The sequence below is a fragment of the Thalassophryne amazonica genome, chromosome 4 (assembly GCF_902500255.1).
Source record: "Thalassophryne amazonica chromosome 4, fThaAma1.1, whole genome shotgun sequence".
NCBI lineage: Eukaryota > Metazoa > Chordata > Actinopteri > Batrachoidiformes > Batrachoididae > Thalassophryne > Thalassophryne amazonica.
The window spans coordinates 92,342,243-92,369,636 of record NC_047106.1 but is presented as its reverse complement, the minus strand read 5'-3'; the positions used below and the strand labels follow the sequence as shown (position 1 = coordinate 92,369,636).

Below are 27,394 nucleotides of genomic sequence, written 5' to 3'. Positions count from 1 at the left end.
ATTTCTTTTCTGAGTTCATGTTGTCTGATGTGACATTGTGGGGAATCCCTGCTCCACATGAAATTGCATATTTAAATGGGGTGTGGCCAGGGAGGAGTTTGGTTCCATGCTCAATTCCACGTAAGTAAATCAGGCACCTAGTCCTAGGTCCGCCCAGGGTGACGTGACTGGAACACCTCTCTAGGGAGGCACCCAGGAGGCATCCTTATCAGATGCCTGAACCCCCTCAGCTGGCTCTTCTCAAGGCAAAAGTAGCAGTGGCTCTACCCCGAGCTCCTCACAAATGACTGAGCTTCTCACCCTGTCTCTATGTGAGACCCCAGCCACCCTCCTGAGGAAACCCATTTTGCCTGCTTGCACCAGTGATCTAGTTCTTTTGGTCTAGGTCGGTCTAGGTCTAGTTCTTTTTACTAGGACTGCTTTTTTCCATCTGCAAAATATAGCGAGGATCTGCCCCATCCTGTCTATAGCTGATGCTGAGACCCTGATTCATGCTTTTGTTTCTTCTAGACTAGATTATTATAATGTTCTATTTTCAGGGTTACTGCAGTCCAGCATTAGGGGTCTTCAGCTGGTTCAGAATGCTGCCGCCAGACTTTTGACACATAGCAGAATGTCTGAACATATCACGCCCATTTTGGCATCTTTACACTGGCTCCCTGTCAGATTTTAAGGTTTAGTTATTGACATAAAGTTGTTCATGGACTGGCGTCGTCTTATCTGGCTGATCTGGTGGAACCTTACGTGCCGGCCCGGGCTTTGCAGTCACAGGATGCGGGACTTCTCTGTGTTCCCAGGGTGAAGAAGTAGTCAGCATGTCAAAGAGCTTTTTCTCATCGTGCACCCACCCTGTGGAATGGTCTTCCTGCGACCGTGAGGCAGTCAGAGTCCGTGCACATTTTTAAGTCAAGACTTAACCCATTTTTATTCTCTTTCTCATGAATAGTTTTTATTTTTGATCTATTTTATTCTTTTACTTCTGTTTTTAATTGAGCAGAGGTGGTGGCCAAGTGGTTAATGCGCTTGGTTTCAGTGCAGAAGGTTTCAGGTTCAAATCCCACCCCTGCCACATTTCTCCATGCAGTGTGGAGTTGCATCAGGAATGGCATCCAGCATAAAACCTGTGCCAATTCAACATGCAGATCCACTTTGGATTTGCTGTGGCAACCCCGAGTGCAAAACAAGGGAGCAGCCGAAGGGACTTACTTACTTCTGTTTTTAATTATGTATTTGAAATTTTTAGTCATTTTGAATTATTTATTTAATTTTTATGTTGAATTGTTCTATGTGAGGCGCCTTGAGACGGCTTTTGTTGTGATTTGACACATTATAAGCTGATTAAATTGAATCAAATTTTGGTCATGATCCAACCCAGTAGATCGAGAGCATCACCTTTCCACTCAACTCCCTTTTCGTCACAACAGTACAATAAAGCAAATTTACTGTCCTTGCTGCGCTGATTCTCTGGCTAATCTCACACTACATTGTCCCCTCATTTGTGAATAAGGCCCCGAGGTGCTTCGACTTCTTCAGAGTAAAGCGTCCACCAGTTTCCTGCTGAGAACCATGGTCTCAGATTTAGAGGTGTTGATCCTCATTCCAGGCACTTCACACTCAGCTGCGAACCGACCCAGTGAGTGCTGGTGGTCACAGGACAGACCACACCATATTTAACTCATCCCAAAAACTATAGACCCTCCTCCTCCTGACTATGCCTTGATATCCTGTCCATTCACCCTATTGAGGTTTCAAATCCCACAAAATCTCAGAGAATTCACCGCTCTGCGAGGTGTCAATAACATTGAGAAATGCATTGAGACACTCTTTATATATTGTGAGTAAAACTCTCATGACTACATTATCTAGGTTTTTAGACGTTATTGTGTTTGTTTTATGTAAACATGCGAGAGTCTCAGGTTGTTTCTCCGTTACTTACAATGGGAATTGCTGTGAGCCACGATCACTTCCTGTTCATGTCGGTTATGAATGAGAAGTCCAAAAACAATTTTGCTTGTTTAACCTACCATACTTGGTTCTCAAGACCAGGCACCTAAGTGGCTCTACTCTACTCTTTTCTGCTCTCCTATTTTACTCTTCCTTTTTAGATATTTAGATATACCTTTGTATACTGGCATAGTTCCACCTTAGAATTGGAATATAATATATAAGATATACCTTACTAAATTTTCATGTCATTCTGGGGGAAAGTGAAGTTGCTCTTTTACTGCCCTGCTTATTGTCCTTTACAACACTGTTTGTCCTGTTTGTTCCAGAGTAATATATATAAGATGTCTGAAATTCAGTTTGCATTCATGATCTGCCCCTACCAGATCATATTCATTAAATAAAATTTTTTTCTTGCATCAATACCCTGACTTTTGATTTCCCATCATCTTTTCACTGAGCTGCATGGAGCAGTCATTTGTCATCATAGTGTATGTAGGTTTTTATGCAATACTGAGACAACACAAGTTGGACCATCCAGATGTTTGTCTATTTACACTGTAATCAATTCCAACTCTTGATTAAACACAGCTGATCCCATTTCACTGATAGTCCAATTTCTTCAGCTGACTTTAAAGTGATGATTTAGTTGTGTTATATTAAAAGTGTGAAATTCTTAAAGTTCCCTGAGTGTTTTGCATTTCAAGGGGATAATACCTTTAATCCATCCAAGTCACTGGGTGACAAGTCAAGCTTGGCATTCCTTTACCCTGCTTTGTCAGCTGTGCCATCTGTCTGGAATACAACAGGTCCTGACACTGTTTAATACTATTTGTGGTGGGAAAAAAAAAAATATTCACAAAAGCACTGTTTCACACAAGTCCTGTTTGCTTCCCTGTAGAAATGAAATGGAGACTGTATCTAGTTTTTACAGTTTCACATTAATGTTCTAATGCGGCCTTCAGATTAAAATAACTGTGTCTTTGTTTTGTATTCGTTGATTGGATGCCATCCAGGACCAGTGGCGTTTCCATGCTGCTGTCATGCTTAGTGCTAGCTCGTCTTCTCAGACTTGAAATAGTAACTGGCTGATACCCAGAGGTGTAAAACTCCGGCTTCAGAAAGTAAACCAGCTGATTGTAATTAGTTCAACTCTTCAGACAGGTGGATGATCTAATTTCTGAAGCCAGAGTTTTACACCTCAGCTGATACCCAATAAGCTCTTGATCAATGCCACATAAGAAAAACTGCGACAACAATAGCTCCAATATATAGGGATTACATGGCAACCTGTGGCTGCAGTCGCTCGCGTCGAGCCTTGGTGTGAACGCGGCATTAAGTTGTCCTTTTGAAACAAGCAAAATTGTTTTTGGACTTCTCATTCATAATGTTTATTACCAGTTGTAGTCACTAAATATTATACAAATAATGAATGTTTACGAGTTCAATGGTACAAATATTTTATGAGGTGAAAGCTGGAACAAACCATTCAACGAGGATAAGCTGAGTTGAATGGTTTGTTCCAGCTTTCACTGAATTAAATATTCGTTCCATTGAAAGAATGTAAAAACATTCATTATTTGTTTTATATAACAGCTAAAATAGATCCTTGTCATTTTATATTACATTAATTTACAAACAACAGAAAAGGGACCTCCTCAGTGCAGTGAAAAAAATAACATCAGAAATTAATCCATCACTGCTTCTTTGACATCAAAACTTTAAATAGGAGTCCAACAATTATTCTAACGATGAAGACCGCCATGCTGTGCATCAAATCGTCGTCCATCAGCAAAACAAACTCCGCCAGGTTTGTTTTAAAGCTAAGCGCCGCCTGGCTTGTGTGAGCGTGCGTGCGGTACGTGCTCACACAAGCGGGAAGGCTCTTGTGTGCACGTGTACTACCAAAAAAAGACTGTGTATTTCCTCGGTGCAGCGAACAAAAGTCATGTCAGACGTCTTACAGCGCAGTGGTTTTGTTTTGTGTGTGTGTGCATGCGCGTTGTTTGCATATGTATGTGCACGTGCCTTGTGTGCATGTGTGTGCGTGTGTGTGTGTGTTTTTGTGTGCATGTGCATGTAATAGTACCAAACATATGGAACAAAATTTGCACTCTAAATGGAACCAAACTGAACTCTAAATGTAATGCAACACAAATGGGACAAATAATCCATGTCATGTGACATACAAAGCACCAATCAAATGACAAGGATCCACTCAAACGTTCTATAATATGGAATTATTGATGGCGTTCCCCTTCATTGTGTGTTTTGTATTGCCTTATTTATTTTGTTAATCACAAAAAATATATTACATTATTGCTTTTATGTACTTTTCTCATCAGATTCCTACACAGAGGGAGTGAAGCCATGAGTGTTTCGACACTGATTTTTGACTGTGTAAAAGAGAGGTGTTTTTCCCCACAATATGTTGCAAGATTTTGTGAGGAAACCCTCACACGGTTGCACTGTATTGTGCTAAGTGACAGTTTTGTTGGGAAAGGCAGCCTTGTTTGGACTAAGACGTGTGATTTTTGGCTGTTGTCTCTCGTCCTCAGTCCTGTCCTCTTTCTGTGTATGTACATGGAACAGATGGAGGAGATGATTGCAGATATTCGGGCAGAGTTTATTGCTAATCTTGAAGACCTGACTTGGATGGATGCAGAGACCAAGAAAGCAGCTAAGGAGAAGGTGTTAAATATGACTGCCTGTATCGATTTCCTGTTGTTGTTGTTGTGATGAGGTCTATTATGGACAATTCAGTTTTGTTCTTTGGGATGTGTTGACGATTGTTTGTTGGCTCTTTTCTTTAGGCACTCGCCATTCGGGAACGAATCGGCTATTCTGACAACATCATGAATGATGAATTCCTGAACAAAGAGTACAAAGAGGTGAGTGTGATATGATGTGATTATGGACATTTCTTTTCTTCAGTGGAGTAGAGTACACAGTGGGCACATTGTAGCTGCATATCAAATCTGTGAAATCATCTCAGTGGAATCTGAGCTTTTATTAGCTTTTCTGAGGAGTGTATGATCAGGTGTTGATAGCTCTCTTCATGGCTAACCATCATGTTTTTTTTCTTGCTGTGTATTGGTGTTAGCTGAGCTACAGTGCAGACAAGCACTTTGAAAACATCCTACAGAATCTGCAGTATATGCAGAAGAGACGCCTGCGGAAACTCAGAGTTAAAGTCAACAAAGAGGAGTAAGATTACATGCAAGAATCAGTGCTTAAAATGGTTACATCTACTGTGTAATAATTGAATCAGTGTTAGAGTATTAAAAACAAATAATAAGAGGTACTGTTGTATGGCCTTTGCGGAATGACATGCAGTCTTGGATTGAGAATTTTCACTTTCTCCTACACAAACTCCTACTCAAGCATACAGTTCAGCCTCTTGCTCAATACAACAGAAATAATAATTTTAGCCTGACCATTGAGTGCAGTTAATTCAAGTAGCTGTTACACAATGGGAATCATGTTCTATTGTAATGTACTGTTTTTTCTTTGTTTCTTCAGATGGATAACTGGAGCTGCAGTTGTCAATGCCTTTTACTCAACCAGTAAAAATCAAATAGGTATTTCACACATGCACATGCAATTAAACAAAGTCTATTGCATCTGGTTAATTTTGATGCACCATATTGATTGAAAGAGAAACTTTGTTTTGGCTAGTCTAGGAGGTCCTGTGACTTTTATGCCCATGAAGCATCCAATACACTTCCCTGCCACCCGCTGGATGATTAGCGGAGGCAGCTACCTTCACAAGTATCAGTTCTCAAGTTATTGATGGTTGGATGGTGGCTAAATTGTTGAAAATTATGGACACTTGGTGTTAAAACTCACATGTCGTTTGTGGCCTCTTGAACACTGGACCACAGTATATGCCCATCAGTGTACCCCACAACCAGTGAACAAGTTTGCAGCCACAGGGAGAAATATGATTCATTACACAACTACATTACAGAAAGGGAAATTAAAGCCAGATTTAAACAATAGATAGAACATGTGGCTGGGGACAGGGCTAAAACATTATGTCAGTTCTACAAATAAGTGATGTTAACACAAAATTCAGATTCAAAAGAAATGTTTTCAAATGTTCCTGTTGATTTTGTGTTGTAACATCAGAACACAAGTGAATGAACTAGCACTGCACTGTTTATGACTTTCACGTTTAAAGGCTACAGTCAGGGCAGGGTCTGGATGTGCACAGGAATCAAACTGGCTATGCTCTGCCTCAACCAGGGAATGTCTGAAGCAAGAGAAAACTACAGCATTGCGCTCATAGAGCACAAACTTCCACCAATTCCAATTCCACAAATTTTTACCTTGGAAAAAAATTGCAAGGTCAAAGTTCTGTTAGAAGTGGGTTTTCATAAGCTAAAATATACACTCAACAAAAATATAAATGCAACACTTTTGGTTTTGCTCCCATTTTGTATGAGATGAACTCAAAGATCTAAAACTTTTTCCACATACACAATATCACCATTTCCCTCAAATATTGTTCACAAACCAGTCTAAATCTGTGATAGTGAGCACTTCTCCTTTGCTGAGATAATCCATCCCACATCACAGGTGTGCCATACCAAGATGCTGATTAGACACCATGATTAGTGCACAGGTGTGCCTTAGACTGCCCACAATAAAAGGCCACTCTGAAAGGTGCAGTTTTGTTTTATTGGGGGGGATACCAGTCAGTATCTGGTGTGACCACCATTTGCCTCATGCAGTGCAACACATCTCCTTCGCATAGAGTTGATCAGGTTGTCAATTGTGGCCTGTGGAATGTTGGTCCACTCCTCTTCAATGGCTGTGCGAAGTTGCTGGATATTGGCGGGAACTGGTACACTCTGTCGTATACGCCGGTCCAGAGCATCCCAAACATGCTCAATGGGTGACATGTCCGGTGAGTATGCCGGCCATGCAAGAACTGGGACATTTTCAGCTTCCAAGAATTGTGTACAGATCCTTGCAACATGGGGCCGTGCATTATCCTGCTGCAACATGAGGTGATGTTCTTGGATGTATGGCACAACAATGGGCCTCAGGATCTCGTCACGGCGTCTCTGTGCATTCAAAATGCCATCAATAAAATGCACCTGTGTTCTTCATCCATAACAGACGCCTGCCCATACCATAACCCCACCGCCACCATGGGCCACATGATCCACAACATTGACATCAGAAAACCGCTCACCCACACGACGCCACACACGCTGTCTGACATCTGCCCTGGACAGTGTGAACCAGGATTCATCCGTGAAGAGAACACCTCTCCAACGTGCCAAACACCAGCGAATGTGAGCATTTGCCCACTCAAGTCGGTTACGACGACGAACTGGAGTCAGGTCGAGACCCCAATGAGCAGATGAGCTTCCCTGAGACGGTTTCTGACAGATTGTGCAGAAATTCTTTGGTTATGCAAACCGATTGTTTCAGCAGCTGTCCGAGTGGCTGGTCTCAGACGATCTTGTAGGTGAACATGTTGGATGTGGAGGTCCTGGGCTGGTGTGGTTACATGTGGTCTGCGGTTGTGAGGCTGGTTGGATGTACTGCCAAATTCTCTGAAACGCCTTTGGAGACGGCTTATGGTAGAGAAATGAACATTCAATACACAAGCAACAGCTCTGGTTGACATTCCTGCTGTCAGCATGCCAATTGCACGCTCCCTCAAATCTTGCGACATCTGTGGCATTGTGCTGTGTGATCAAACTGCACCTTTCAGAGTGGCCTTTTATTGTGGGCAGTCTAAGGCACACCTGTGCACTAATCATGGTGTCTAATCAGCATCTTGGTATGGCACACCTGTGAGGTGGGATGGATTATCTCAGCAAAGGAGAAGTGCTCACTATCACAGATTTAGACTGGTTTGTGAACAATATTTGAGGGAAATGGTGATATTGTGTATGTGGAAAAAGTTTTACATCTTTGAGTTCATCTCATACAAAATGGGAGCAAAACCAAAAGTGTTGCGTTTATATTTTTGTTGAGTCAAAATAGTGGAGCAGATAACTGTAACAATTGTTCATTTCTGGAAACAAGCACCAAAATTGCCACGCATACCCTTTTGACAAATTTAGGGTATATACTCGTTTGAAAAAAAAAACAGTTGGCCACTTGAATTTTCAATAGGCAGCCAGGTAGGGGTCAACTGAAGAAATAGAATGACTACTTTGTCAGGCGATAGTGACTGGTAGCCTCACTTTCAAATAGGATAGTGATTGGGGTATATTTGATTAAGATCAAATGTAAAATATATGTCAAAGTAGAGTCTGTGATTTGGTAGAAATGGAGATTCTACCAGTAGAGACTGCGATCAGAGTCTCTACTAGCAGAGTCTCCAGTTGGAGAATCTGCTGGAAGAATCCCAGGAGAGACTCCGATCGGAAACTTTAGTAGATTCTCAGATTGGAGACTCTGTCAATGTAGAGTCTAAAATTTGGTAGAATTGGAGATTCTACCAGTGGATACTGCATTGACATATACATTAAATAGATGTTTCAATGGCCACAAAATCTGTAATCCAGATCAGATCTGGATAAAGCATTTTTTTGACAGAGTTATGAATTTTTGACAATTCATTCAGTATTAAAGGATAGGGATTTTCCAATATTTTTCCTGACTTTGTCCTTTGATTTTTAACCTTAAAAAAATGAATCAGTTCTTGCCTGTCAGGATATGCATCCTCTGTAAAATTTCATAATGATATATGAAAAATTGTGGGCTCCAGGCTGTTCACAACCAAACAAACAGGCGTGAAAACATAACCTGGGCCTAACTTTGTAGGTGGAGGTAATAAGTAATTGCCGCTAAGTACAACTGCAGATTGTCCATATACAATGTTTAAACATTGAGAATGTGAAGTAAAAGAAACCAAAAAACAGTAGGAAGATAAAATCTTTGAAAGTCTCTTGTATCTTTGCATGGTGAAGTGATGCCAGGAGAAAATACTAGATCATCAAAGTTTAATACTATTTTGTTTAAAAAAAAAGTTTAAAAAAATGGTCATATTTGGATATGAAGAGGGGGTGATAATCAAAATTAGGAAAAGTTTCGACACAGAAAAATCACAAGTGTCAAATTAACACTGACAGTGAACATATGGTCACACTCTGGCAGAGGAGTAGAGCAGGACCACATGTACACTGGCCGGTCAGTGTTAGTTTTACACTGGTGATTTTACTGTGTATCATTTTTACACTAAAATTGTTGTTTGTATTTGTGACCACACTAAAATTTAACAAACATCGTCTTCCTGGTATTAGTATTCCCTGCAGGTATCTTACAGCCTCCATTCTTCAGTAAAGGTCAAGCAAAATCTCTCAGTTACGGTGGCATCGGGATGGTAATTGGACATGAGATCACGCACGGTTTTGATGACAATGGTATGCTTTTTTAAAATCTATACACACACACACACACACACACACACATATATATATATATACGAGGTCTGTGAGAAAAGTAACGGACCTTTTTATTTTTTTCAAAAACTATATGGATTTAATTCAAAAACTATATGGATTTAATTCATATGTTTTTACATCAGCCAAACTTGAACCTTCGTGCGCATGCGTGAGTTTTTCCACGCCTGTCGGTTGCATCATTCGCCTGTGGGCAGGCTTTGAGTGAGCACTGGTCCACCCCTCTCGTCGTCGTTTCATTGCGAGGAAATGGCGGAATGATTTGGGCTTTTTTTCCATCAGAATTTTTTTCAGAAACTGTTAGAGACATGCAGCTGGAAACCATTCCAGTGCCAGAGGACAAGCCCAGCTCTCCACAATTTCTCTTATACTCACTCGACTGGTAAGCACTGAAAGCCGAGATAGGCATGTTCCAACTTGTCCTCTAACACTCCCGAAACGGAGGAGTTCCTTTGTCTCGCTTCATCAGCGAATCGGTCGTGACGCGCGAAGCCTCCGCGCGGCTTTCCATGACAAAATCTCTTGTTAAAAGTGAAATCTGACGGAAAATGGCTGATGTCCAGCTCTTGTGATAACCAGAGAAATTGCACACGACGGTCCCGGCTCCACACAGCCATCCGTTTAGAAATAATCTGGTGATATCTGCCTCTCGATGGCGGCTTGTGGGGCATCCTTAAAGCTGTAGTAACATTCCTTATTCTCTGTGAAGCCCGTAAAATTTTCACTGAAAGCCAGATAAATTTTTCGAATGGTTTCCAGCTGCCTGTCTCTAACAGTTTCTGAAAAAATTCTGATGGAAAAGCCCAAATCATTCCGCCATTTCCTCGCAATGAAACAACGACGAGAGGGGTGGACCAGTGCTCACTCAAAGCCTGCCCACAGGTGAATGACGCAACCGACATGCGTGGAAAAACTCACGCATGCGCACGAAGGTTCAAGCTTGGCTGACGTAAAAACATATGAATCAAATCCATATAGTTTTTGAAAAAAATAAAAAGTTCCATTACTTTTCTCACAGACCTCGTGTATATATATATATATATATATATATATATATATATATATATATATATATATATATATATATATATATATATATATATATATATATATATATATAGTTTCATGTTCCCACATAAATGATCATTTATCTGGGCTTTATCATGATTAAATTGTTAAATTCTGGCTGTGGAGTGGTGGACCAGCGTTTTATCCTCGCATGGATATTAGAGGAGGCTTGGGTGTATTCTCACACTGTAAACAAAAAAAATATCTGATTTTGTTTTGTTTTGTTTTTTTACGGGAAATAAATGGCAACTGGCAGCGGTGATATCTAGAATAATTCTGTAAAAAACACAGTATAAAAATGTATTGGATCACGGTGGCTAAGTGCTAAGTTTGCGTAGCACTATTCCCTTATACCAAGAAGGCCCCAGGTTTGCTTCTGACCTGGTTCTTTCTTCGTGGCATTCATGTTTTCCCCATGTTTGCATGGGTTCCCTCCTGGTGCTGCTGGCTTCTTCCCACTTCCAAAGACATACAGGTTATGTGTAAGGGAAACTTTAAATTGGCTGTAGGTGTGAGAGTATAAATGTATTTGTCTGACTATATGTGTCAACCCTGTGATAGACTGCCGGTCTGCTTATGGTGTACCCCACCCCCACCCCTTTTACCCAGTGACTGCTGGGACACATTCCAGGCCCCCTGTCACCCTTCTTTGTAAAACATGGGCACAGAAAATTAATGAAAAACTGTTGTAATTCACAAAACATTAAATAAATAGAGAATGGGGTAAAGGCAACCTTGAACCAGGGATATTCTGGGTGGGAAACAAGGACAATAACTGTGTTTTACCATTCTGCCACATTTTGTAAATTAGTCAGAAAAATTATCGAAATTTAATGTTTTATTCATCTTATTTTTATCTTATGCAATCCTAAACATAATTTTTTTCAGAACTCCTCATATGAACATACCTTGAACAAATACAGTAAAAATATGTTAATTTGGCAATATGACAGTTCATTACAAACTCATCCACTTGGGCTGTGCAGCCAGTACATTCTGAGTGCCGGTCCCAACCCCTGATAAATGAGGGAGGTTGCATCAGGAAGGGCATCTGGTGTAAAACATGCCAAAATTAAAGATGCAGATTACAAATCGAATTTCCATACCAGATCAGTCAAGGCCCAGGTTAAGGGCTGCTTCACACATAGTACGAATAAGTACAACTCATGGAAATCACAGTGGAACAGCTCGTATGAGTGAACCACGAAAACATCGAGCCGACAGGCAGGCCTGAACGATGCTGCTGCGATGGTTTCATGCACACGGGAACACAGTGCAAGCAGCTGATGCGCGATGTGGTTACACATCGCGCAGCTGCTGTGAAAATAAAAGAAACAAAAAATACATGCCACCCAAGGGATTCGAACCTGCAATTTTCAAAACCTCTGATTGCCAGCCAGAAACTGTACCACTGAGTTACCATCGCTGTCCTGTAAAAGATGTGGGAAAATACCTGATATCAAGAAGGACATGGACGTATTTAAAAAAAATAAAACCACACACCATATAAAACGCCACAATTTATTGAATCCCTCTTATCAAGTGGGCAACACAAGTATGATCCGGCTGTTCCACTGTAGATGACCCATGGTCACAGACGTACAGTCATGAAATGACATGAATGATGAAGCAATGTGCTCTTATCAAGTCCACATCTACTGGCAGCATGTCCAGCCATCCCTGTGCACGTGTCCTGGCCAACACACGTCTTGTGGACGGCGTGCCACAGGACAGACACAGAGCTCATGTGGGTGATGTGACATTCAGATCTCCTGTCAATGTGTGCAGCATGTGCGCACATGCCGCAGCCCATTGCAACAGCAATATATGTTTTGATGTATGTCCGCGTGAGGACAGCAAACAGACACACGTGCGTCACAGTGGACAGTTGGTAGTTCATGTCCGTCCAAACATGGTACGTGTTCCCTTGCCGTGATGTCCAGAACCACACATCACAGCTGCTTCTGTTGGTGGACACACCCCCTGTTAGTTCAGCGCACACATCTACGTGTCACTGTGTCTGTTTGCAAAGCCATACTCGTGGGGGCACTTAGACAAATTTCACATCCAGCTCGACAGTGATCGTCTGCTGACTGTTGTTGTGCTAATCGTGTGAATGGCTACACATTTTCTAAGTGCCAAGCGAGTGGTGTTAGTTCGTGTGTGTCAGCTGGAATTTGGCCCACACCTGCCGCGAGAGGGTTTGATGGGCTCTCACAGTGCACACTCTGACTTTCGGCTGCTGGTATGCGCAAATATTTGTAGCAACAGGTGTACGAGGTGTTGGAGGCAGCTAAGATTTTACACGTATTGCATACAATTCCTGCTTCATGCGCACTTCATGCGCAATTTGACCACAGTCGTACTATGTGTGAAGGGGCCCTAACAATGACCACCACCAGTGCTGTTGCCCAACAGGGTGCCGGCAGAAATTACTGCTGGGCAAAGAAGAAGAGGAGGAAAATGTGTCGAGAGACAGCAGACAAAGATGAAAACAAGAAGGGTGTAAGTGAGAGTCAGACTTTGAATGTTGACAGTATGACTGGTAAAGGGAGAGAGCTGGCTGATATGATGGAGAGGAGAAAGGTAGACATATTGTGTTTCCAAGAGACCAAGTGGAAGGGAAGTAAGAGCAGGAGTCATATCATGGTTGTATCATGGTGAGGAAAAGAAGAGAAATGGTGTTGGGGTCATTTTAAAGGAAGAGAATGTTAAGAGTGTGTTGGAGGTTAAGTGAGTGTCTGACAGGGTGATGAGTGTGAATTTGGAAATTGTAGGGGTGATCATGAATATCATCAGTGCGTATACCCCATAGGTAGGTTGTGAGATGAAGGAGAAAGAAGATTTTTGGAGTGAGTTAGATGAGGTGGTGGAGAGTGTGCCCAAGCATGAAAGAGTGGTGATTGAAGTGGATGTCAATAGCCATGTTGGTGAAGGGAACAGAGGTGATGAGGAAGTAATGGGTAGATATGGTATCAAGGACAGGAATGTGGAAGGGCAGATGGTTGTTGATTTTGCAAAAAGAATGGAAATGGCTGTGGTGAATACCTACTTTAAGAAAAGGGAGGAGCACACTGTGACATATAAGAGTGGAGGAAGGTGCACACAGGTGGACTACATTCTGTGTAAGCAATGCAAGCTAAAAGAAATTGAAGACTGTAAGGTGGTGGCAGGAGAGAGTGTAGCTAGACAGCACAGGATGGTGGTTTGTAGGATTACTTTCGAGTGAGTCCAAAGAATGTGGACTGAAGGAGGAAGACTGTTGTCTGAAATTCAGACAGCAGGTACGAGAGAGGCGCTGAATGGAGGGGAAGCAATTTTGGACAGGTACTGCAGGGGAGAGAGCTAAGGGAGGGGAGACAGCTGGGAAGGTACTGGTTGTGACATCTGTGACATCACTACATTGAGCTGATGGTGATTTGATCCTCTAAGTAAAGTAGCTTAGTTTAAACCATTTAAACCATTGCTAAGCCTTACAACATAGCTTGTGAGGTCTTCTAAACTTTCCCCTTCAATCTTGCAGATATTCTTCTATCACAAATCACTCCTGCCACCTTTCTCTGCCCACCCCACCCTGCCTGCACTGTCTTCTTCACCTCTATACCACATTCTTCATTACTATGTATAGTTGGTCCCAAGTATTTAAACTCATCTACCATCATCACTTCTACTCCTTGCAACCGCATTAATCCACTGAGTTCTCTCTCGTTCACACACATGGGCTCAGTCTTGCTCCTACTGACTTTCATTCCCCTTCTCTCCAGAGCATGTCTCCACCTCTCCAGGGTTGGGGCTATGGTCAGAGGTCTGTGGATGCTCTGTTGGACTGCTGTGGTAAAGAAAGAGTTGAGTCAGAAGGCAAGGATTTTGATTGACCAGTCAATTTCCACTCCTGTACTCACTTCAATCAATCAATCAACTTTTTTCTTGTATAGCGCCAAATCACAACAAACAGTTGCCCCAAGGCGCTCCACATTGCAAGGCAAGGCCATACAATAATTATGAAACACAGTCTACGTCTAAAGCAACATAACCAAGGGATGGTCCAGGGTCACCCGATCCAGCCCTAACTATAAGCCTTAGCGAAAAGGAACGTTTTAAGCCTAATCTTAAAAGTAGAGAGGGTATCTGTCTCCCTGATCTGAATTGGGAGCTGGTTCCACAGGAGAGGAGCCTGAAAGCTGAAGGCTCTGCCTCCCATTCTACTCTTACAAACCCTAGGAACTACAAGTAAGCCCGCAGTCTGAGAGCGAAGCGCTCTAATGGGGTAATATGGTACTACGAGGTCCCTAAGATAAGATGGGACCTGATTATTCAAAACCTTATAAGTAAGAAGAAGAATTTTAAATTCTATTCTAGCATTAACAGGAAGCCAATGAAGGGAGGCCAACACGGGTGAGATATGCTCTCTCCTGCTAGTCCCCGTCAGTACTCTAGCTGCAGCATTCTGAACCAACTGAAGGCTTTTTAGGGAACTTTTAGGACAACCTGATAATAATGAATTACAATAGTCCAGCCTAGAGGAAACAAATGCATGAATTAGTTTTTCAGCATCACTCTGAGACAAGACCTTTCTGATTTTAGAGATATTGCGTAAATGCAAAAAGGCAGTCCTACATATTTGTTTAATATGCGCTTTGAATGACATATCCTGATCAAAAATAACTCCAAGATTTCTCACAGTATTACTAGAGATCAGGGAAATGCCATCCAGAGTAACGATCTGGTTAGACACCATGCTTCTAAGATTTGTGGGGCCAAGTACAATAACTTCAGTTTTATCTGAGTTTAAAAGCAGGAAATTAGAGGTCATCCATGTCTTTATGTCTGTAAGACAATCCTGCAGTTTAGCTAATTGGTGCGTATCCTCTGGCTTCATGGTCATGAGGTTTGGGTAGTCATAGAATAAACAAAATCTCAGCTAGAAGTGGCAGAAATCTGATTCCTGAATGGGGTATCTAGGCTTACACTCAGGGGCAGGGTGAGAAGCATGATTATCCAGGAGTGACTCAGAGTAAAGCTGCTGCTTTTTTTGCATCAAAACAAGTCAGTTATGGTTATTAGGGCATCTGCTGAGGATAACCCCTAGCTATCTCCCCAGGGATGTGTACCTGAAAGGAAGTCCTGGGAAAGACCCAGGACCTACTGGAGGGATTATATCGCCCGGCTGGCTTGGGAATGCCTCTGGATCTCCCAGGAAGAGTCAGAGGGCTTTGATGGGGATAGAGAAGTGCAGGCTGAGCTGCTTCGCTTATTGCCACCATGCTACCATGATGGTCAATTTCAAATATGTCAGGATTGCTCATACAGTGGGTAAAATAAGTATTGAACTTGTCACCATTTTTCTCAGCAAATATATTTCTGCAGGTGCTATTGATATGAAATGTTCACCAGATTTCAGTAACAAAGAAATCAAGCCATAAATGTCCATGCACTAAGTTATGTGTAATAATGTGACATGACACAGGAAAAAGAATTTAATACCTGAAGAAAGGGAGGTGCAAAAAGGCACAGAAAGCCAAGACACCAGCTGAAATCATATCAGTAATTAGAAAGCAATTCTGCTCAGTGTCAGTGCAAATTATTATCAGCTGGTTCAGTCCCAACTGATGGCCTTTAAAAAAAGGTGTCTCATTACTAAGGTGTCACACAAGAAACATCTCATGATGGGTAAAAGAAAAGAACTCTCTCAACATCTTCGCAACCTTATTGTGGCAAAATGTACTGATGGCATTGGTGACAGAAGGATTTCTAAACATCTAAGTGTTTCACTGAGCGCTGTTGGGGCCATAATCTGGAAGTGTAAAGAACATCTTTTCACCATAAACTAACTATGACCAGGTGTTCCTCTCAAGATTTATGACAAAGGAGTGAAATTAATTATCAGAAGAGTTGTCCAAGAGCCATGGACCACTTCAGAAAAACCGAGAATTAGCAGGTACCATTGCTTCAAAGAAAACAAAAGTAATGCACTCAGCCACCATGGCCTGTATACATGCTCACCACAGAAAAAGCATGTTGCAGCTTTTTAAAATTTTACTGCCCAACATTTAGACAAGCCTGTGAAATACTGGGGGAATATAGTCTGGTCAGATGAGACCAAAATTCAACTCTTTGGATGCCATAATACATATCATAAATGGCACTGTACATCACCCAAAAACACCATACCAACAGTGACGTTTGTACATGGGAACATCATGGTGTGGTGCTGTATTTCAGCATACAGCACTGGCAAACATCATATAATTGAAGGAAGGATGAATGGAAAAATATACCAAGACATTCTTGATAAAAACTCTATTAGGATGATGAAAATGAAATGAGGGTAGACATTTCAGCAAGACAGTGAGCCCAGACACACAGTCAAGGAAACTCACATTTGGTTTCAGAGAATGGAAATAAAGCTGCTGGAATGGCCCAGCCAATCACCTGACTTAAATCCAGTAGAAAATCTATGGAAAGAATGAAAGATCAGAATTCATAGAATAGGTTCACAGAGCCTTTGAGATTTGAAGACTGCTTGTGTGGAAGAATGGACCAAAATCACACCTGAGCAATGTGTGTGACTCATTTCTATATACAGGAGGTGTCTTGAAGTTGTCATTACCAACAAAGGCTTTTGTACGAAGTATTAAATACATTTCAGTAAGCGTGTTCAATATTTTTCCACTGTCATTACATTTTTTTTTTTTTTTTTTTTTTTACACAAAACAATGTCTGTACTTATTTGTTTTTGTTTCTTTACATCTATGGGTTACTTGGGTTGTTATCAACAACTGGTAAAAAAAACTTTTTAGTCAGTTGCACCTTTAGAAATGTATTTAATAAGAAAAATGATGACATGCTCAATACTTATTTTCACCGCTGTATAACAATTACCAATTAACTGACAATAGAAAAAAACATAATGGCATAACTGTACACCTGCTCAGTATAACTCACCACTTTTACTGTATATATATATATATATATATATATATATATATATATATATATATATATATATATATATATATATATAAAAATCACAAGAGTCGCAACCATTTCTGTATTGTTTCCAACATTATATACTTTTGACTTTGTTACTAGGTCGGAACTACGATAAAGACGGGGATCTGAAGGAATGGTGGACTCCAGAGTCCACTCAGAGGTTTCTGGAGCTGTCAAAGTGCATTGTGGACCAATATGGCAATTTCTCCTGGGACAAGGCTGGGGGACTTCATGTATGTTGTGGTCAATTATCAATCTTCATATTTTCTCCCCTTCAAACATGCTGTAGAATTTAAATTCCTCACATTCACATTAAAATCCTCTGATAGCCTTTGAAATTCATTAGTCTGTTGGTATCTTTATTTTCTGGTTTTCTGCCCCTTTAAGAACCTCATTTTTCCATTGCTTCAGGTGTCTTTAATATTTTGTATCAACATATCAAACCCTCCTCTTGCTTTATCACTCCTCCACTGTCCCACTGCTTTGAACAAAGGTTGTTTTATTCCCTCTTACTGTTTTTCTGTACTTCTGCAGTCTGAATTGCAGTCTTTCACTGTTGTTTTCCTTTGCAAATCTGTATTCTCTCTACTTATGTTTCATTTACAGTTAAATGGTAACAACACCCTCGGGGAGAACATCGCTGACAATGGAGGAATACGACAGGCTTATCAGGTAATGAGCTTGAAACCAAAGGATAAAACTCAGTGTAAGAACACTTCTGTATTTATATTTGAAGTAGGAGCAGATTTCCTCAGGGTTTCTCACTGTAACTTATTGTTAACATTCTAAGTTGTATTCTATTACCAGTGCACACAACTACTCCAATCAGCATCCATAGCCAGTAACATGCTGATTGTACAGCAGTGATGCAAATATGGGATCTAAAGCAGCATTTTGACCGACCTACTCGCTGTATTTTGCTGAAAATTACTGTATTGCTCAACAGGTGCTTCCATGAAGTCGTACTTGTCAGGCCAACTGCAATATGTTAATTTCAACAGCACATCTGAATTCAGAACGATGAAGTATGGCTTACCTCAGGGTTATGTTCTGGGTCCTCAGTTGTTCTCCTCTTTGTGTAGCACCTCCTGGTCAGACTACATACATAGCCATGGAATTGGAGTTTCATTGTTCTGCTGATTACTTGGAGATGTACCTGTACACAGTATCTCTCAAACTACAAAGCTTAAGACCTGTCTGGCTGCAGTGAAATGTTAGATGTCTTCTAACATAATTATGATCAAAATTACTCTCACTGGATGATTATGTGATTCACTGAAGTGAAAAAGTTACAAAACTCTGATTTTTGATCCATCAAGGTCTTTTGAGCTACATATTAGAGAGGTGGTTGGGAGGACTCATTTTCATTTGCATAACATAGCAGTGTTAAAACTATCCCTGTGTATGATGGATGCAGAAATTTAGATTCGTACTTTTGTGTCCTCCAAAATTGACTATCTTTGTGTTTTATTTTTTTGGATTGCCACATAAGAGTGTGGGATTTCTACCAGTGGTTCAGAACTTCTCAGCCAGAGTTTAGACAAAAACCAAGCGATTTGATCACATCACAGCTGTTCTGGGTTCCCTTCACTGGCTCTCTGTGAATGTTTCTCTGCTGACCTAAAAGGCTCTAAATAACTGAATTTATTAAACCTTGTTGAATTTATTGAACCTTACATGCCTTCTCACACACTGTGGTCACACAAAGTGGGTTTGCTTTGTGTACCTAAGATTAAGAAGTCACCAGGCTTTAGAGACTTCACTCATTGTGCTCCAACTTTGTGAAGCAGATTAATATGTAAAAGTCCTCTTCCATTCAAGGCTAATCTTAAAACCTATGTATTTTAGAATGTCCATAATACATTTTATGGTTTTGTCTTATGGCTACTATATTTATTGGTTTTTATTATTTAATTACACTTGATAAAAAATGTTATTATTATTCATTCATTTTCTATAACTGCTTACTCCAATCAAGGGTCATGGGAGGGCAAGGTGGAGCCTATCCCAGCAGTCATAGGGCATGAGGCATGGTAAACCCTGGACAGGAAACAAATCTGTCACAGGGCCTCACATAGACTTAAGCTCTGGTCAGACCAAATAATGAACGATGAACAGTGAGCCACGTAGCATGATTTTTTTTTAATTCAAGAACCATGGGTGAATAGTGGCTTTGTCTGCTTAATTAGGTCATGTGACTTTTGAAAAAATGGTTTATTTCTTACTTGGCAGATAGAACTTTTTCAGTTCAGATTCGTGGTTCTCAGTCATCTGCAGCTTCACTGTCATGTGGTTTCCCACAGGGCTTAATTCTAGGGCCACTGCTTTTCATTGTATTTACTGCCTCTGGGTTCTGTCCTTAGATGGAATGGGATCTCATTTCATTGTTACAATGATGATTGTCAAATGTATGTGCCCTTAAGGCAGAAAGATGTAATTTCCATAAAGCAGCTCTTGGTATGCCTAGATGATATTAAAGCTTGGTTGGCTTTGAATTTTTTAAATTTGAATGAAAAGAAAACAGGTGGTGTTTGGATCCAGTGAGTCCTCCTCCATTGCCTTAGGACTCTTGAAGGTATATTTTAAACCTGTTATTATTGATCTTGGCTTTAAGGTGGACAGTAATTTTAAATTTAACAGCCAAATTAAAGCTGTGTTTAAGTCCGATTTTTATCATCTAAAGCAGTTGGCAACAGTGAAATCTTTTTCTGTCTTGGCAGATCTTTGAAACAGTGATCTATGCTTTTATTTCATCTCATCTGGAATGTTGTAATTCACTTTATGTGGGAGTCCGTCGTTACTGTTGCGTCTGCAGCTGGTTCAAAATGCTGTTGCACGATTTCTGACAGCAACTTGAAAGAGAAAGCACATGACTTCTGTACTAGCCTCACTTCACTGGCTACCTGTGTATTTTAGGGTAGATTTTAAAATTCTTATGTTTGTTTTTAAATCTGTTCATGGTGTTGCCCCGCCTTACCTCTGAGCTTCTTCATCCTTACATACCGTGTTGGTCTCTTGGCTCAGCTGACCAGCTGCTCCTGGAAGTACCAAGATCTAGAAAGAAGCTCAGAGGGGACAGGACTTTCTCTATTGTTGCTCCTGAACTGTGGAACAGCTTGCCTTTGCAAGTTAGAGAGACCCCTTCACGATTCAAAGATTCATACAACTTTATTGATCCCTAAAAGGGCGATTCATATCACACCCAATTGCCTCAGACAACAATACAGCAATTGATCCAGTTATTACTGGGTGAACATAATAATGGCACATATTAGAATTAAAACAACCGCACATATACATTTGATTGTTTATGTGCTCTAAACTTTGAAACAGTCTGACATCCGAATTTAGGCAATGGGAGTATGGGCTGCAGCAGCTTCCCAAGCATCCAGCCAAGTTGGGGGGTGGGGGTGGAATGGGGACGCTGCAGCTATGTGCCGCGCAGCCTTCTGGAGTGGTAGAGTGGAGGCAGGGGGGGAACAGAAACACAAGGTGGGGTGGGAGGGGGAAGGTGTGCGTCATGTGTGCAAATGAGTTCGTATCAGTCTCTGTCCATGTGTGCATAAAGTGTGGAGTTGCCTTGACAACAACAGCCTGTAAGGGAGGGCATAAGGGCAGATAAGAGGAAAGCCGAATGCTTCACCAAGGCCACTGAAATCCTTCTGGAGGAAAAACAAGCGGGGCATTTTGACCTTCGGTAGCTGAAAAGGCTGCCATGTTTTGGGTTCCGCAGAGAGACACAAAAATTCCATTTGCAGCTCCTCTGACCATTGAAATCAAATTTATGAATATTCCCTGGTCTCCAACATCTTCCTTTGCAAGGCAGATGTTTGTTTTGAGATGTTTTCCAACTTGCGTTTGAGTTCAAACGTTAATACAGTCTGAGACTGTACCGCCCTGCCCACCTCATTAATCATGACGGACAGTTGTGGGGTTGTGATTCTGGTAGCAGCCGTCTTGCCATTTTTCCAGTAGGTCAGGGCAGCGCTTAACCCAATCAACACCAGCCCTCCTACCAAAAAACAAATAAGAATAAACCTTTGACATCTTCCACAGAGAGTGGTGCCAAGCACGCAACACGCCATTTCTTCCAGGCATCAAGAACATAGCCCACAGGATAGGTTCCTTCTGGGCACGTAGGGTACCCAAGCCCTGATTTCCTTGTTGAAAAAATGGTGTCAATAGTGTTGCGAGACCAGCTGATCAATTCCATGGTTATTCCCAATATAGATTGAAGAATTCACAGTCTGGTGAAGTTGGGACTTTTGAAGGTTGGAGCAGAGATAGAAAAACACAGAGGAGACATGGGGAGAACATGCAAACTCCACACAAAAAGGCCAGGAAGTGATCCCATGACCCTCTTGCTGTGAGACACCAATGCTAACCACTAAGCCACCATGCCACCATTCTGCTTTGTCTTCATCTTCTTATCATTATTATTATTATTATTATTATTATAAACATGTATTTTTACATTGAAATAATGCCTTTTAAAAACACTTTTCATTCAAAGAGAGGTTTCAATTAAACCAGTGTGTTAAAATGATGATTAATCAGCCTTGGTCAATTCTTACTTATCACTGCAGCATTAACTATGAAAATGTTTTCTTGAATGCTTTCTTGCTTCTTAAAGCCCGTACACTGTACAAAAAAAGAAAAAAAAAACCCTGAAATGGTGACATCACTTGAATCAGGACAGACAGACAGACAGATAGATAGAGTTTACGTTATATGTGATGTTAATTGATTAGATCACACTCTGTTCTTCAGTAACTCCAAAGAAGTGGACACAAGGTTTAGATGTTCCACTAGAAAACAACAAATGTATGGCATTTATTTCAAGTTGTAGCACCTTATGTCTTTGGTTCATTCAGTTTTAAACACTTGGATCTGTGGTCTCAACCCTCCAGGCATTAAATCATTGGACTGAACCTTATACTAGCTGTATCAATTACAACTTCCACAGCAAAAGGTACACAAAGCTCTCGCCCCTTAGGGCCCCCTCACACATAACATGATTGAAGCTGACTAGCACATTGCATGCCCTTCGTGAAAAATCTCTAACGCTCCACCTCTAACGCTGATTGCCAGCAAAAAGTGATGCGTAAAATGGCACTAACAATGGCTTCAATCGCGTTGCTAAAGCACCTTGCAAATTGTGCAATCCGATGTGAGAATGTACTCAGGGAACATGAGGATTTACTTGCAAATGACGATAATTGGCTCATAAACTGATTTCGATTGCCAAGACCACTGTTACTGGAGTTGTGCACAGAACTGCGGCCGGCCCAGAGTGCAGTACGGCGAGGAGCTAGGGGTTGTCTGTGCCCACACATCTGCTGACCACCCTGGGCATTCTGCCATCATGGGCATTCCAGCGTGAGCTGGCTGATCGGTCAGGCATGTGCCAGTCAACCTTGCGCCGAGCCATGTCAGCTGTGTGAAAAGCAATCATCTAAATGTCATCAGGTACATTCCAACATGACAGCGCATTTTGCAATGACAGCCGGTTTCCCAAATGTAATCGGAGCTATTAACTGCACACATTTTGCTATAAAGGTGCCAACACATGATGAATTTGTTTTGTTAATAGGAAACATTTTGCAGCAGATCTGCTCTGTGTAAGCCTGATCCTGTCAGATCTCAGGAGCTAAGCAATGTGGGGCCTAGTTAGTACTTGGATGGGAGACCTCTTTGGAACACCAGCGGCTGTGTGTTTCTCTAGGTATAGCTGGTGTTGCGTCAGGAAGGGCATCCGGTGTAAAACCTCTTTAACCTAAAACCTAAATCCAGCGGATACAGCCAGATCCGCATTGGTATCTGGCTGTATCCGCTGTGGCGACCCCGAATGAATCGGGAGCAGCCGAATGGACAACAATAGGAAACATTTTCATTTCATCAATATTCAAATCATGTGTGGTGCGCAAATGGGCGTCAGGCTGGGGGCTGCATGGTGTGCATTGGGGGGGGGGGCTTAGTGGTTAAATAATTTATCCGTGTAATTGTTCTGAACTAAAACCAGCGTGGACACATTTGGGCATGTGTGCATGTAATTTTTGTTTGTTTGTTTGTTTATTGCTTTCTTTTTCTTGATGGTGGAACGAGAGAGCGTCTTAAGAAGCCCCCGACTGTGTTAAGTATTTGTCAATAAAAGCGTGTGTCATGTTAATGTCACAAGCTGTCAGCTGCCTTGCACATAATATCTTTTTACTTAAGTGTGTGCGTGCAGCTCAGTTCAGCATTTACACACAAACTTACTTATTTAATTTACATTTTACATTACAGCGAGCTGAGAGAAGAATGACCTAACCACAGCTTTTGTTGTTTTTTGCACATTGTCTCTGAAAGTTCCTTAATTTTTACACACAACAACACAGAGATGTTGGCGGGTGTCATCAAACACACAACACTCCACACTTATGGTGCTGTCAACATGACACAACCAAAGTATTTGAATACATTTGCATCCTCAGATAGAGGCGTGGCCAGGGAGGAGTTTGGTGCGTGTGCATGTGTGCTAAATTCCACGTTCACTGGGATGTACAAACCGAACGTGCGTGGATTCATGCCTATGCACACTTTGATACATCTGAATATATTTGTGCTTACGCCTGATTCAGGGATTTGGCCTACGCCAACTTTTAGGAGAAAGTCAACGCAAGTCTTTGTACATGAGGCCTCAGATTATTACTGTTATCTGATTATTATGGTCATGTAAAAGGGGCCACTGTCACCGTGTATGGAGTGTCTTTTCCTCCTGTGCAGCCCAGGGGTCCCCACAAAAGCTTTGTGATATACTCTAAAATGTTTCTGTTATTACTGCAGGCTTACAAGAAGCATGTGAGTAAGCATGGAGAGGAGCCACCTCTGCCTGGCATTGACCTTTCCCATGATCAGCTCTTCTTCCTTAACTTTGCTCAGGTAGCTTTTGGATATGTGCATGTACAAATTGAAAATTGTGATATTTTATCATTTTTGCGTTATGACTACACTACATCTCACCTCTGTGTATCCAGGTATGGTGTGTTAAACACAGACCAGAGCAAGCTGTTAATTCCCTGAAAATAGATGTTCACAGCCCAGAGGAATTCAGGTAGAATCAAACTGTTATGGCTCTCATTTCTATCAGTCTTGTAAATGACTTGCAGCTTGATTCTACATTCCATTTGAATAAAGTCTGTACTGTATGTGATACGCCCTCTAGTGTTCAACACAAAGAAATGCATTTCTTTACGATGACAATAGCAGCCATGAGAGACTAATGTTGGCTGATTTTCATCATCCAGTTATGTGGAATACGCACACAGAACACTACACACACTGAAAAAAGTGAAACATCAGTGCACTTCATTCAGAGTACTTTTTTTTACATTGGTCTAATGGAAAATTGTGGTTTTCAGTTTAAATCTGCTGGAATCACTTTACCAAATCATAAATATACATTGTGAAAAGCTAAAAAAAAAAAAAAAAAAAAAAGCTGTAACAAATTACATATTTTTTTTTTATGTTGATCCAAAGTATCTCTTTTTTTCAGTGCAGCAGAAAAATAGAACTTATATTCATAATGTTTTCAATTTAGCCCCTGCAATTCCTCACATTCGCCCTATTGACGTTTCAAATCCCGCAAAACTTCGAAGAGGTCGCTGCACTGCGAGATCTCAGTAACATTGAGAACTGCATTGAGATGCTCTAATCGGGCTTCACTTTAACCGTAGCACACGGACAACACCATTAACATCGCAACATAAAACTATTTTTATATTGTGCCTAAAACTCTCATGAATATATTCTCTGGGTTTTTAGACGTTGTTATTGCGTTTATTTTATGTAAACGTGAGAATCACAGGCTGTTTCTCCATTATTTTCATTGAGAACTGCTGTGAGCTGCGCTCTCTTTCTGATCATGTCGTTCTGGGGGAAAGTGAAGTTTGCTCTTTAACGTCTTGATTATTATTCTTTTCAACACTGTTTGTCCTCTTTGTTCCAGACTAATATATATAATATGTCTGAAATTCGGTTTGCGTTTATTAAATTCCACGCAGATTAAACATAGCAGACACGGATTATTTGTTATAATTGTTTTAGCAACTTTTCAGGGTATCATGCATGCAGTCTCTTATTAATGTAATGAAAAGCATAAAAAAATACATATTTGTAGTATAATATTAATTTACTATTGTCATCATGTGGATTCTCTATATGTTGTTTAACTGCAGCGAGTCTCTGGCACGCAAGGGATTATGGGATACGTCAATAGGGCGAATGGTTAAATAGGTCTAATTAGGTTTTTTTAAATAGTTTTTTTTTCACATGCACAGATACACTGTCTGACTATCAATAGTCAAGCAAATGAGTTGAAGGAGCTAGCTTGTTAACTTTCAAAAGTTTGTTGGCTCAGTAAAACAAGCTTCCTGGCACACAGTACCAAGGGTGTCTCTAAAATCCACTGCAAAAGTTAAGTTTTTCAACATACTCAAGGCAGATCCTGGAAAAGAAGCTTTACATGCACAGCACACACCATGGAGGCTTCCATAGAAATGAATGGGTAAACAGTTGTCAAAGATACACACACAGAGATGTATGTGCAAATGAGGCATTGATCTGTAATAAAATGTCATCACCTACAACCAGTTCCCTCTGTGTGTGACACAGGGTACTGGGCACCCTTCAGAATTTCCCAGAATTTGCCAAAGCATTCAGCTGCAAGAAGAACAGCTACATGGTCCCTGAGAAGATCTGCCGCGTTTGGTGATCCATGGCCCTGTTGGGATGGGGATGCCGGTATTGACCACGGTCTATGATGTCCCCCACAAGACCTCTCCCCTCTGACTATCAGTGCACTCACGGCGCTGTAGGGAAGAGGATGCTCCATTTTACTGGATGGGCCAGAACTGGTGTTGTGACACTGCGGTATGCACTTCCTCCTAGGAGAGCAGTGGATTGCATTCTCATGGACAGATGGAGAACTGTCTCTCTGACTCTGATGCCATCACTCATTTTATTAGTCTGAGTATCTTGATTCTCAGTGGATACAATCACTCCTATGTTTTTTCTTATTATTTTAAAAAGTTACCTCTCTGTCTCCATCTTTTGTATGATTTTTTTTCCTAATTTTTGAGGATGTCAGTGTGTATTTCAGTGAAAATACTGTAGAACACGTTACAAAATAGATGCAGAAAAATTAAAGCACATAAAACCCACGAGCACTATTAACACACCACAATCCCACTTCCACTCAAAAACATGAAATCGGGCTGAACCACTGCACTGTATGTGGGATGGAGGTATATGTTTGTACTTAAACCTTCAGCTATTGTGATGAAGTGCACTGTACATTGAACTAGACTAGCATCATTTAAAAGAAGTCTCCACTTTGTTTGTAATCATGTAATGCACAGTACTGCTGTGTATTTGATGTTAACAACCAGTAGCTGCGGTTCCTTTGCAGCATATCAAATAAACCAAAATTAAATGTTTACCTTGGATTTGGAAGATGGTCATAAAGTATTAAAGGGGTCATATTGTGCAATATCAGTTTAATCTTGCTTTTAAATTTACATGTAATTGGGGTTTCTTGTCCAAAAAAATCCCCAAAGTCTTACATCATACAACTACGCATGTTTAAACATCCCTACTGTAAGCAAAATTTAAACCTGAAACAGCTTATTCTGGAACATGTAATGTAATATCTGAACTCCAGCATCCACATGGTCTGTAGGAGAGAGACCACAAGAAAGGCAAGCAGCAGATTATTTCAATTTAAATCAACAGGGAGAGAACTGGTTAGATTAGCTACAAATGAGGGGAACAAGCAATTGGTGTTTGTCGCTTGATGGGCATTCCCAGAATGTGGCCATCTTATGGATACTTAGTGTTTTTGTATACAATCTTTAATGATAGATTATAAAGGACAGGGAAACACGACACTGTTACTTTTCCTCTGTGCTCAACAGAACTAA

The 27,394-nt window shown here is 40.9% G+C and overlaps 1 protein-coding gene across 3 annotated transcripts in view; it reads left to right on the top strand.

Moving 5' to 3' along the window:
- Window positions 1-26,939, top strand: part of LOC117508488 (neprilysin-like) — a 237,433-nt gene extending 210,494 nt beyond the window's left edge. For all 3 annotated transcript variants that reach the window (XM_034168258.1, XM_034168259.1, XM_034168260.1), the window contains exons 14-23: window positions 4,537-4,635; window positions 4,758-4,835; window positions 5,048-5,151; window positions 5,467-5,525; window positions 9,216-9,335; window positions 17,535-17,668; window positions 18,042-18,107; window positions 24,261-24,356; window positions 24,452-24,528; window positions 26,088-26,939. In XM_034168258.1, coding sequence (XP_034024149.1) covers window positions 4,537-4,635; window positions 4,758-4,835; window positions 5,048-5,151; window positions 5,467-5,525; window positions 9,216-9,335; window positions 17,535-17,668; window positions 18,042-18,107; window positions 24,261-24,356; window positions 24,452-24,528; window positions 26,088-26,187 — 933 coding nt within the window. In that variant the 3' untranslated portion in view covers window positions 26,188-26,939. The remainder of the gene's footprint in view (window positions 1-4,536; window positions 4,636-4,757; window positions 4,836-5,047; window positions 5,152-5,466; window positions 5,526-9,215; window positions 9,336-17,534; window positions 17,669-18,041; window positions 18,108-24,260; window positions 24,357-24,451; window positions 24,529-26,087) is intronic.
- The last annotated feature ends 455 nt before the right edge of the window (window positions 26,940-27,394 follow it).